This window comes from Abramis brama (genome assembly GCF_963993115.1).
Source record: "Abramis brama genome assembly, chromosome: 10".
Taxonomy (NCBI): Eukaryota; Metazoa; Chordata; class Actinopteri; order Cypriniformes; family Leuciscidae; genus Abramis; species Abramis brama.
The window spans coordinates 34056884-34070560 of NC_139972.1; the positions used below are offsets into that span (position 1 = coordinate 34056884).

The 13677-nt window shown below is 36.6% G+C and overlaps 1 protein-coding gene across 1 annotated transcript; it reads right to left on the reverse strand.

The window, feature by feature from the left end:
• Positions 1-3362: 3362 nt before the first annotated feature.
• Positions 3363-12574, reverse strand: LOC311091250 (olfactory receptor 51I2-like; the record flags this gene model as incomplete). The annotated part of the gene is made up of 2 exons (XM_084127069.1): positions 3363-4065; positions 12486-12574. The coding sequence occupies 2 exons, from the start codon at positions 12572-12574 to the stop codon at positions 3363-3365; spliced, it is 792 nt and encodes a 263-aa protein (XP_083983195.1).
• Positions 12575-13677: the final 1103 nt, after the last annotated feature.

The window sequence follows — 13677 nt, forward strand, 5'->3', positions numbered from 1 at the left end:
TGTTTGGCATCATTTTAAGTGTCTCAGTGCGATTGGTAAAATGGTATTAATTTCACTGTAGTCATTGGTTTAATGAGAAAGACTGAGAACTTAGGAGAATCCTGTTCTCCTCTCTGGGTGATGTCTCTTCAAGATATCTCCCGAAACCAGGTGTTACCCCCTGGGGTACAGGAATTGACCCAAAACAACTCTAAACAATATTTGTATAACCCATTTGTTCTGGTCTGGGTATTTAAGGGTAGGTGACAGAGCAGTCTTTGGAACCCTTTACCAGGATCACCCCCATACAGTGCTGTTTCAGTGTTTTCCTGTTGGAAAGCACTGACACACCACTGTGTGTCTCTGTCAGGAATGCATTACTTACTTTTAGAGTCATCTTTGAGTAAATGATGTCATGTATTTATTATTTCTGAATTGGCTTTTAATCATTTACTTGTGTAATTGGCATGATACATTTTTACCTGACAAATAAATGTTACATCTTGATTCATTCTGCATTTTTCAGAAATCATTATTTCCAGTAGATTAAAGTGCAGTCTGGTGTTTCCGCAAATCTCTGTCCAGGATAGATCAAACCGAAGGCACTATGAATGGAGCATGGGGCACATCATAGGGAGACCGATTTCTGACTATCACTGACTCACAAGCTCACAACTATTAAAAATAATTACACCTTTGTTATGAGTCAGCAGTGAGCGACTGCTTAGGGTAAAATAGTTGCACTGCATCCTCTGACTATTTCAGGACTGGCTAGTTTGTGATCGTGAGCGCACATTCGCGATGTGACGTCTCAAAGTGACACTGGGTCCTTAATGAACGAATATTTGAAATTATGAGATGCTCAGAATAATCAAAGATCTAAATTCATAATCAATATTTATGATTATTTTCTAATCAGAAACACGATCTAAATTTGATTATCATTTGAAATTGGAGTCAGATTAAGTGTGGAGCTAAAGTAATATTGAAACTAAATTCCAATAAATTAAGTGAACTTCACTGGAGCGCTGAAAAGACATACATGCATTATTCCTTCGCCCACCGTTGGATTCTGTCGTTGGGCCAATGGGTGGTCCTTACAAACTCAACAACACTCTTCAGAGATACCATTCGAACAGCTCCGAAGCAAAAAGCAACTAGTGCGTGCATCCACTTCCGTATTTATACCCGCTCTGCGCGGGCGGAGTGTGTGATGCAAATCACGCACGCCAAATTTCATTTGCTCGTGCTCACATGCTCGAAGTAGATTGGCTCCCTAGCGAGATCCCATTCAGTCGACGTCGACTACGTCCGACGTTCTCGACTGAAAGGGAACACATGGCGGGATCACATGACTAACAGGGAATCACATGACAAGGACATGAAACATGACTGACATGAACCAAAATGTTACAGCAAGTCTATTTACTGGTATTTGCGTCATTATTTATTGCCCCCCAAAAAATCATAAATTAAACCAGATGCTAACTGCTCTTGGTAGATTGCATTAGTCATTATGGAAATGATCCGGCTGCGTCTGTTCTTTAATTAGTGCGTCGTCAGTAGGTCACGCGCTGAACTTTCCACTCCCATCGGCGCTGTTTTGGAATTGCGCTCTTACTCTAATTTGCCCTGTTTAGTAAATCTGGTACTGATTTAAAATCACAGAATATTATAATTTATGTAAAATTCAGTCAATGGTGGGGAAGCGTTGTATCATAAATTACAGAAAATTCTGTCAGTAGCGGGGAAAGAGTAAATATGAAGGGGTGGATTTTACAATTCCCTCCTCTTTTATCATAACTAGGGAATCATATTATTTTCTTAAATTAAGTGCATTTATTCTGGTATTAAAGGTCCCATTCCATGGATTATTTTTATTATTTTATCATGTTTCCAGGGGTGCCCTTATAATGTTAGTATGTTTTTTAGATCAAAAATTGTTATAATTTAGAAATAAAAGGCATTTTTCCTAGCCTGATTTCATTCCCTGGTTTGAACACTCTGTTTGAAGGGGCGTGTCTGCTGTGAGACTTCAGTGTAAACGCCCACTGCTGTGATTGGCTGAAATGCTTGCATATGAAATATCTGGCATTACATGTGGAACTATCTGGAAAACTTTTACTATTACAGCTATTATACGTTTTTACTATTACAACTATCGGGATTAACGAATCGTGAGAAGTTTTTTAAGTATTTAGATCTATTTCAATCACATAAAAAATTGCAGTGAGCATTGGGCAGTCTGTTGATCGCGTGAAAAAAGATCTTATCATTGCAACGCAGTTTCTGCACTCACTAATGATTTCACCAATGCAAACATGAGGTATATAAATACAGTAAGAGCTTCGTTGTGCAGTGTAACAGCGTCATTTATTTCATAACGAGTTTTGGCAAGAGTCCAGATAAACTCGCGCTGTGTGATTGACAGCTTGGGCGATTGGAAAGGGATTGTTCTTTGATCGCTTTCTGTATATTAATCACAGTTTAAGTAAGATTATTTTCATCCTACTAAGAGAAACGATGTGGAGTTGATCGCTACTTCCATATTAAATCACTACTTACCGCTTGCTGGAATATAGTTGAAATTGCGCCCTTCGTCAGTATGAAACGCTGAGAGAAGCCTGCTTGATATTATCCCAGGTTAGAAAAACAGTCTGAAATGGACAGAGCAAACTAACAACTTCGAATTAAACTTTTGCGGTATCCGATTATAGATAAACATCAACCGTCTGTTGACATTTTGCCATCAATACGCCTGTGTTCCTGTGGGCGGAGGTTAGTCTAAACACGGTTCTGGTGATGTCACTAATGAAGGAAGTAGAGGGGTGTAGTCCAATCGAGCCGTTTTTTGTAGTCAACTTCTGTTAAATAAAATATCTCGCTTGGCATTGAACTTTGAGCGTTATAATTTTACAGATATTATTTATACTCTAACAACAACATTACACACTAACTAAACTTTGAAACATGGAATCGCATGCAACGGGACCTTTAATGTTACAGGCAATGTCATTCGTTATCTGAGAGGTGACTAAGAGTCTGCCTGACCCATGTCAGGAATGCAGTAACAGTATTTGTTCATTTAACCAGACTAAATAATACATTATATGTGTAGGCCTGTAATAAAGATACTGTATAGTTGTGGCAAAGATTTCTTGGCACTGGCTGTCTTAAATGTAAAGGCTAAAACTCATAACATGTAATATCTATCATTCATTATAAGCATGAGAAGAGATAAAACAACGTTTGATTAAACAATGATTTTTATGGCTGTATATCATAAACATTCTGGGTTGTGTTTCCCAAAAGCATCATAAGCCTAAGTAGACCGTAGAACCATTGCTACCAATGGTCACCACGATAAACTTAGCTCACGATGCTTATGAGAAATCCAATCCTGCTTTTATAATACATATAATTTTTTTGCGAATTTCAGGAAAATTTAAACCATAAACAAGAGGGTTCAGGATGGGTGGTACAATAAGAAACTGCAGTGAAAGAATAATTGACAGGCCTAGGGGGAGATCCAAAGTTGCGACCCGACTCAATGTGACCTCACAAAAAATAGCAATAGAGAAATTTAAAAGGATCACTATGTGTGGAATACAAGTTTGATATGCTTTTCTCCTGAACTCTGGTGAACTTTTTGTACAAATGATAAGAATTTTAACATAGGAATATAATATAAAACTTAAAGGCATGATAAGAGTTGTGGTCACTATGAAAAAGCCAAAAACATTATTAATAACAGTGTTTGCACAAGACAGCTTGACAATTTCCCAGTTGTGACAATACACTTTCCACAGTTTGTTACCACACATAATCAGTCTGGCATTTAAAATACCAGCAATACCAATACAAAGCATTGGATAAATCCAGCTTATAGCTATTAAAACAGATAAAATCCTGGGAGTCATTATGCTGTTGTATTGTAAAGGTTTACAGATTGCTACATATCTGTCAAATGCCATTAACATTAATATTGTATTTTCATTTGATGCATATGAATAAATGACAAAAGCCTGTAAGAGGCATGCTTCACGGGACACCAAGTGTGTATCAGAGAGCAAGTCTGTCAGTAACCTTGGGAAAAAAGCAGCTGTTCCAAACACAGAGTTGATGGACAAACATGAAATCAGAATGTACATGGGCAGGTGTAAAGTCATTTCCAGACAAATTGCAATAATTATAAAGGCATTAAAGAATATAATAGCACAGTATAGAACAATTCCCAAACTGAAGAAAGCATATCTTATGTACCCAATATTTTCAAACAACATCAAGTAAAAATATGTTCCATTTTCCATTTTCTGTTAAGCAAAGGATGGATTCATTGACCTGAGGATGAAAGAAGACACAGTTCACATGATTTTTACCTTTAAAAAGATTGTTTGGTAACATTTTATTTTACGGTGTCCTTGTTACATATGCTACATGTAGTTAATATAGTAATAACTATAAATTACGCCTAAGTACACGCAACTAACCCTAATCCTAACTCTAACCCTACAGTAAGTACATTTAGTTTATTAATATTACTCTGCACCACTGCATTATAACAAGGACACCTTCAAATTTAACCTTAAAGTGTAACCAACTGTTTTCATGCTTATCAGCTTTGTATAATTTTAGCCACAATGTTTAATACATCATGTGAATATGAATTATTTAGTCCGTTTAACAATATACATGTACATGAAATTGCATTACCAGAAATACCTTCTGTGATACGATCTAACATTACCATCACTTTATCTTCAGAGAATGTGTAAATGTGCAGAGAATTAGGTCTAGCCTATGTGTGCTCTGTTAAGAAGACCTAAGAATCACCATACATGCTTTTTTATATAGCATAAAACAAGTCTCTGAAGACCTCACTGCTGTGGTTTGACTTGCATAAACAGCACACCAGAAGTTTTCCTTAACTAAAAACATTAAAAACGCACAGTGGGTAAAAATCTTGTAAATCAAAATGTACTGATAACACAGACAGAATAATGAGGTTGTGAGTCTTTGGAAAGGTATTATAGTTGAAATTAAACTTTTACATGTAAAGTGTCAGTGGGAATATGGTACTATAGAACTAGAATTCATACACCATGTTCTTAGTTGTGTTTGTCTTTTAAATGACAAAAGGTTTTTGTTTGTTTTATTTGGATCCCCATTAGCTTCAGCATAAGCTAAAAGCTATTCTTCCTGGGGTCCTACAATCTACCATGTGACAATACAATTTATGACATCACATTACACACCATACACCAGGGTGGGAATTATGTAATTTTAGGGGCAAGGCCATTTGGCCTCCACCTTTTTTTTTTTTTTTAGGGGCACCAAGGCCATATGACAGGGCACAAAGGCCATCGTACAATTCGATGGTTTTCCCATTCAGATTGATACCATAACATCCTAATTTGGAATAAGACATGGATTATGACTTTTTTAATAAAAAAAAAAAACATTTTTTAATGAGAGAGAGAGAGCGCCATTACATCCAGAAGGTATACACCCTCACACAACAATAGAAACAACATAAATGCCAATAAAAGCATTCAGAAACACCACAAATGCCAATAAAAGCATTCAGAAACAACACAAATGCCAATAAAAGCATTCAGAAACAACACAAATGCCAATAAATTAATAATTTCCTGCATTGTCGAACGCTCTTCTTCATGCGTTTCAAATATGGACTATAATGTTCAGTAGAGCGCCCTCAGGCTGCTGGTATGAATTGAAAACACAGCACATCAGTATACAGCGCTCATAATGATTACATCGACGCATTTGGCTATAAATTCAATAAAATATTATTCCTGTCAATAGAAATCTGATGTAAACTGAGAATATATCAATATTTCTCCAAATCTGCACACTTTTGAGCTAAGAGCCGTGAGGGACGTTGTTTTGTGAATCGCTTTCATGACGACAGCACAGGAGTTTTTTATGAATGGGAGCGTCTGACGCTCATAATTCATATTAAAGGTATCGACTCATTTTTGCATTTCATAACTCCTGACACAAATTAAGACATAACTGTCAATATAAATTTCTCAGAATACAATAGTGGTCAAATACTGAAACGTGAGTCTTATATCTTTTTAATGATGTAAGTTATAGTTTGTCAAGGTAATAACATTAAATCTTATAGTAACTTTGAACTATTAAAAAAACGCCGTTACCTCTGGAACCTTGCATAGGGCCCTTTTCTGAAAAGGGCACTTATCTAAGTTACTAGCAAATAGATTTTGATATTTTTAGGTCAAACCGTTCTTGTCTGTCAGTCATATAATGCAGGTCCTATGGTCACGGTCTCAAAGAGCAGCCATCCACAGAGTCCAAATTAAAACAATTCCCCATCGTAAGTACACATTGATGGCCTAAGACACGAAACGAGCGGTTTGTGTGAGAAAACGAACAGTATTTATATCGTTTTTACCTCTTATAACACAGCGACGTCCAAGTGATCTGAGGGCGCCCGCGCTTCCTGCTGTGTGACGTGTGCGCAGACTGGTGCATAGATAGACATATAGATTTCGCCTTGGCTACGGCAGTTCATGAACGAATGCCGTAGCCAAGGCGAAATCTAGTGTATATATCTATGCACCAGTGTAGACAACAGAGTGTCGTTCTTCTGTTGGTGCTGACGTTACATGCTTCTTGCACTGCTGTTTTGATGCGTGAGATCATCGATGTGATTATGACACTGCACCTGCGCGAATCCACAAACTAATTGAAGTTCAGAGACTACTTGGGTGGAACTTGGACAGGGCCAGGGCACACAGGCCACTGTGGCCGTACGATGATTTTTTTTTCACGGGGCATGAAGGCCAAAGTGTAGGGCAACGGCGGCCATGGCCGCGGTATAATTCCCACCCTGCCATACACACAAGACATTACACAACATTTGAAAATACATATTGTACAGTTAACGACATTGATCACAAAAATAATAAATAAATAATAAAACATAAATAAAAATAAAATGTCGCTACTCCGAATAGATCTATATCAAAAAATAAGATAACTAAGAACCCTATAACAGTATCTCCTTAAATTAAATTAATATTAACTATTTAAATTTCTTTGAAGGTAATATTTCTTAAGTGATGTTTTGAAACCATACAGAGTGTTTTGTTGTTTGATAGTATTTGGGAGAGAGTTCCATTCACACATCGCTCTGTACCTGACTAAACGTTGAATTGATTTGGTTTTCACTATAGGTAAAATAAAACTACCTCCTACTGCATGCCTCGTTGGATAATGATGTGTATCAGTACTAAAGGATAGTTTTGTATATAAAGTAAAAGGTGTTTTGTTTGTTGTAACATTATATAAAAATACCATTAGTGAATACACCAATCTATTTTTAACTTTAAACCACGAGAGGCTTTCATGCATTTTGTCAACATTTGATCTAAACCCACATGAGAGAGCCACACGTGCAGCTTTATTCTGAATTGCTTGTAGTTTTTTTTTTATATTAGTTGATGAAGTATTGGACCAAACCACAGAGCAGTAATCAAGGTGTGAAAAAAACAAAGCATGAAGTACTTATTTAACGGTCTGTGGTGTAAAATGTTTTGCACACCTTTTAATAACAGACAAAGTGTTGCCCATTTTAGTTAACAATTTCTGAACATGTCTGTCCCAACACAACCTATTATCAATCATCACTCCCAAAAGTTTAGCCTCTTCTCTTTGCTCAACAGAATTTTGCTCTATGCTGAGTTCAAGTTTCGGTTTGGAAAGTAAAGAAAAAGGAGTTCCAACCACTAAACAGGTAGTTTTAGATACATTGAGAATCAGTTTGTTACTCCTTATCCAGTCCACCACTAACTGTAGCTCTCTTTGTAGTTTTGTCAAGCTTTGTAAGCCGTCAAGTTTTGTAAGCCGTCAAGCTTAATGTCAAGCCGCACTTTGACGTTCATCACTGTTGAATCAGGATAGCTAATGTTTCGATAATGTTAGTGCGCTATGCTCATTATGCTCATTATTAATATACATTATTCTTATGCAAATACCTCTTATGAAAGTACATCGGGTGTACGGTGCATTTCCTATGTATTTCCATACCTCTGCGCACCCTGCTCATGCAGACATCACACATCATCAGTGCATGAGGATATACAGAGTTGTAGAGGCACTGAGCACCGCAAACAGTTCCTCCTGAACCAAAACAATGAGCTTATGAGTTATGCTTATGATTTCACACCATGTCATAATTACTGTAATTAAGAGATGGCAACTTGCAACTGTTCACATCCTCAGACTCAGAATTATGAGTTAATGGCGAAATGAATCTGCAGCAGTCAGGTGATACAAGTCAGAGCTATTTAATTTGTTTAAGTTCATTATTATTGTATTCACTAGTTCACACTTACATTATATCAAAATGAGTTAACCAGGTTTATATAGACAGAATTAACAAGGGTAAATGAGAAACAGCTGAAACTAATCAGGGATAATGAGTCTGGGCAAATGACTCTGGGAAATGTAGTTAATGGTGGAATGGCAATGGTCTGGGGAGGAGTGCCCTCTGGTGGATATCCTGGAAACTTGGTAATCACATCATATCCTGGATGGGTAATCACATCATAGGCCCTCTCAAAGGAGCGGCTTCAAGATGCTCCAAACACAACCATAAGTCCAGGAGGGAGTTGGAGCAGAGGCGGAACAGGGAGAGGGACAGAGGGCCAGGTGCGTGGAGTGGAAACAGGGCTAGAGACTGAGGTGGGTCGAGGAGCCATGGCAGGTAGAGCCAACAGGGCAGGTGGCTAGGGCAGAGCTGACAGGACAGGTGATCAGGGCGGAGCTGATGGGACTGAAGACAGGGCTGAAGACCACCAGGGCAGATCAGGCAGAACTGGAACAAAGCGCACAGAGAGGTTAAGGTTGGCCTCTAGGGCCGTGTCAAAACAGGCAGATTATCTGATTATGCTCTTCACGAACTTTGTTAATAAAACATCATATGTTATGTGCTTTGAGACATGAGTTAATTTAATGCCATCTCATGGTGACTCTGTTATGGCTGTGCATGTTCATGTGTTTTGGGTTTGGAGATGCTCTGAAGGGATGGTGGAATCTTGCTATTGCTAGCTCCTACCTTGCCTACCCTACCTTTAATAATAACTTGATAATGCAAGTTCAAAATGGAAAGTTCCTTTTTTTAAAACACTTTCATGCTCATTTGAGAACTGTCAAACTCCAGCTGTCAGTCACTGATTCCAAAAACTTCACATAGTAAAAAGTGTGTCATTACAGTCAGATATTGTAGACAATAGTGATAGCATGCACTTTTAACAATTGCTGAAAGATAATTAATTTAAACAAAGTCCATGGCCAAGTACCCAACTAAAGGAACACTAAACAACATAATGGTGACTTCAAACAGACTTCAACAACTTTTGTAAATGTACCATATGAAATAAATAAAGCAAAACATGTTCATAATAAGTAAACATGATAATGTTTTTTTTTTTTTTTTTTTTTTTGAGTTGTTTAAGCATGGTGAGATATTATTGATTTTATTTGCTGATTTACTGTCTGTGTGGCTGTGAGTCAGTTGTAGTTGTTGTGCTATCTGCTTGTCTCTTCTCTTTTTTTCTGTTATTGTTGTTCCTCTTATCTTCATTGATTCTGCTTGTTACCAATAATAGTCAATCATTACTTGTAGTGTGATGGTCCCAGGTCCCAGCATGCAAAATATACTTTATACTGGTCCACCAGCACTCCCGCTTCCCATGCTGGTGTCTAGCCAACCAGCAACCAGCATCCATAAATATCAAATATTAAAGTCCCCCTGTAGTCAATTTCATCCCTTAAAACTAATCTTTTTGATCATCAAAATGGCATATTTAAATGTTTTGTTTTCCTGTAAAAATAAATACTTCATACCTTAAAATAGCTTGAATGTAACTCTACACCCTTGCTAGAGTCCGGAACCATGAATGGGTATTGGCCAATGGATATTGGGTATTGGAATTTTTGTCACTTACAGCATCTTAGTTAGGGGAGTTGTTTGACTCCGGCAGTTGAGTCATTAAGTTTCTGCTCATTGTGGTAGTGCTTCAAAACAGCTGATGTGGCAGTCATTCCCCTCAGCATTTGTTCCACATAGCATCTTCCAGATGCAGTGCAAGTTCCCATTTGAAAGGGATCTTGTCCTTTTTGCTCCCTGAGAAGGAGAACGATACACTGTGTCTCATTGCCATGCCTCAGGTAATGCCCACCCACGTCTCCTTCAGACAAAAAAGTTGATGACGTGTACTACAGGTGCCATCTTATACTCACAGTCGCATCTGCAATGACGTCACGGGCCATTGAGATTGTTGTGTTTAGACACGTGGTTCAGACGTCGGGCACGATGATAGCGTCTTCCAGACGCAGTGTCTCGTTCCCCTTCTCAGGGAACCATTGTTATATTTGTAACCCGAGACAATTCCTTTCAAATGGGAACTATATAAGACAGAGGTCTTCAATCCTGCTCCTGGAGGGCCACTGTCCTGCAGAGTTTAGTTCCAACCTGCTTCAGCACACCTGCCTTTGAATATTCAAGCGATTCTGAAGAGCTTGATGAGTTTGAAGAGCTTGATCAGGTGTGTTTGATTAGAGTTGGAACTAAACTTTGCAGGACAGTGGCCCTCCAGGAGCAGGATTGAAGACCTCTGATATAAGATTATTTGTGGAAATCAAAACACTCACCGCGCTATACCAGCTAATTACGTGCTAAGACCTATATCACTACAAAAATGCAAAAAAGGTCTGCACTCTAAGAATACTTATTTGTTATAAACAAATAGATTATACAAAGGGCTTTTTGCCTTCGTCAAAGACACTGACGAAAGCAAATATCTGAAATGTTTGTTTAATATATATATATATATATATAAAAAAAACAAAATAAAAAAAAACATCTAATCCACTGATGAGAAGGCAACTTGACAGAATGTAACACAAAACCAATACCCAACAGAGAATTAGAACTAAAAAGGAACTTAAATATACATTGATAACGAACTAAATGACGAACAGGTGTTTTGAGATAGTAGATTTTAATTTTTTCTACACACACTGAGATCATTATCTTAACACAAGACACCTGCTTAACTTAATGATTATGGAGACAAATTAATTGAAGAACTTGAGACACACAGAAACACTAAAACTGAATAGAAACAGAACATACATGTTACACTGGTTTCATCTTTGCAAGCTGGTTATAAACAGAATAGTGTTAGTATTCTGGCATTGAAGCACTTTTATTATTATTATTATTTCTATTAACAATAGATATAACTACACCAAATATCACGATTTGTAATTATTCGATATAAAGTATGTTGACAGCTATTGTTTGAACCTCTTAAAACTGATTCCTAAATCTTTATTTATAAAAAATAAGCCAGGTTCAGTCTGATAATGTAATGCTTTGCATGCAGAATAACAAAGTGTAAACATTTTACACCAGTTTAAAAAAAGACAATTATTTTTATTTTTGAACAACACAATTATGAAGAATTACTGAATATCATTTTTAAAAGATTTCATGGAAGCTTATATTCTATATATAAAGTTATTAATCTGAGCTCATATGATATGGATAGCCCCTTTGTTCAGTAGATTAAGAAAGATACTCTCTGATTGTGTTTCTAAAACCCTTATACAATTTTTCACAAAAATGTATTTACTGAGGATGTCAAAGCAATCACTCACAACTAGAAGGTGAGTGACTGCTTGATTGAACAATTATCTTTAAATTTCTTCAAATTTGGTTTTCTGTGTTACAGTATTACAACAGAAACAAAGCAGGCTATTTGGAGGCTTTTATAAGATGCCTAATTTTTTTGCGGATATCAGGAAAGTTTAGACCATAAACAATAGGGTTTACAAAGGGTGGTATAACAATAAATTCAAGTGAAATGACAACACTCAGCACTATAGGAAGTTCTCCATTCACAAATCGACTCAAAGTGAGCTCACAAAAAAGTGCAACTGAGAAATTTAAAAGGATCATCATGTGTGGAATACAAGTTTTATATGCTTTGCTCCTGAACTCTCGTGTGCTTCTTTGACAAATTATAATAATTCTGACATAGGTATACAGTATAAAACTCAAAGGGATAAAAATGGTTGTGATAGTTACAATCAGGCCATAAATATTAATTATAGTAATGTTCACACATGAGAGTTTGACAATTTCATAGTTGTGGCAGTACACCTTTAGCAATTTGTTACCACAGATTGTCAACCTTGCAGTCAAAAGAGCACCAGTACCAACAAAAGTTACTGGATAAACCCATGCTATAATTATTAGAAAAGTTAGAAACCGTGTGGTAATTATGTTGCTGTAATGCAAAGGTTTACTGATTGCAACAAACCTATCAAATGCCATTAACATCAGTATTGTAAGTTCAAAAGATGCATATGAGTAAATGACAAAACTCTGTATGAGACATGCTTCAAAGGAGATTATATGTGCATCATAAAGCAGGTCTGTCAATAACCTTGGGAAAAAGCCAGCTGTACCATATACAGAGTTGATGGACAAGCATGACATCAGAATGTACATGGGCTTGTGCAATGTCTTCTCCATAATTATTACAAGAACAATAAGAACATTAAAGTATATGACAGCACAGTAAAAAATAACCCCCAAAGTGAAGAAAGCATATCTTATGCACCCAAGATTTTCAAACAACATGAAGTAAAAATATGTTCCATTTTCCATTTTCCTTACACAAGGAAAACTTGCATTGACCTGAGGAAGTGAGCAAAAAGTTCATATATTTTTACACCATAAATAAATAAATAAACATTCATCTCAGAATGTTTAGCCACAGTGTCTTATACATGTATGGTGACCCTAACTGCAAAGTGTGATCAGTAATATAATATCATTCAATGAAATTAATGGTTAGCACAGTAATAATTCAACACAGTCTAAGAAAAAATGTTGTTGTTGTTTTTAACTTTACAAACATTATTAGAAATACCTTATGTTATATACTCTGAAATGACCATCACTGCATCTTCATTTAAATTGCAGGTAATGAACTATATTTAGAATGAAATGAACGCTGATTTAGTTGGACTGTGGAGTCACCAGTGCATGCTAGTGTTTTTATAGTATCTAACACGTCTCAGGAGGCCTGTTGTGGCCTTTCGAGTCCTCTCAAGTTTGATTTCACTGGAAACATAAATTAATAGCATGTATGTAAAACATAAATAAATAGAGCATATACATTTAGCATAATTATGCCTCTAGTGCTTTCCAAACTTTCCGCTGCAAATAATAATTATTAACTCTTTCCTCATCAGGCTTTTAAAAAAAAATCTATATCACAAAACATTCTTGGGCCCCAAATTATTTTGGTATGAATATCTGAACATGCAATATATCAAAAGAAAGAATATGCTTCTGCAAAAAAAAAAAAAAAAAAAAAAAAAAAAACATTGGTTACGTATGTAACCCTGGTTCTATGGCATAACTGAGTGGAATATCTTCATGTCCTCTTCCTAGTTGAGAACCTAATATAAAAACTGTCACCTTGTGACCTTAATGATGTGTTTATCTATAAATACCTCCTTTACATGTCATCTCTTCCTCTGAGTCTTCTCGTTGACACGAGTGACCAGAGTCTCTGGCGGTCTTAAGCCAGTCATAGAACCAAGGTTACATACGTAACCAACATTCTA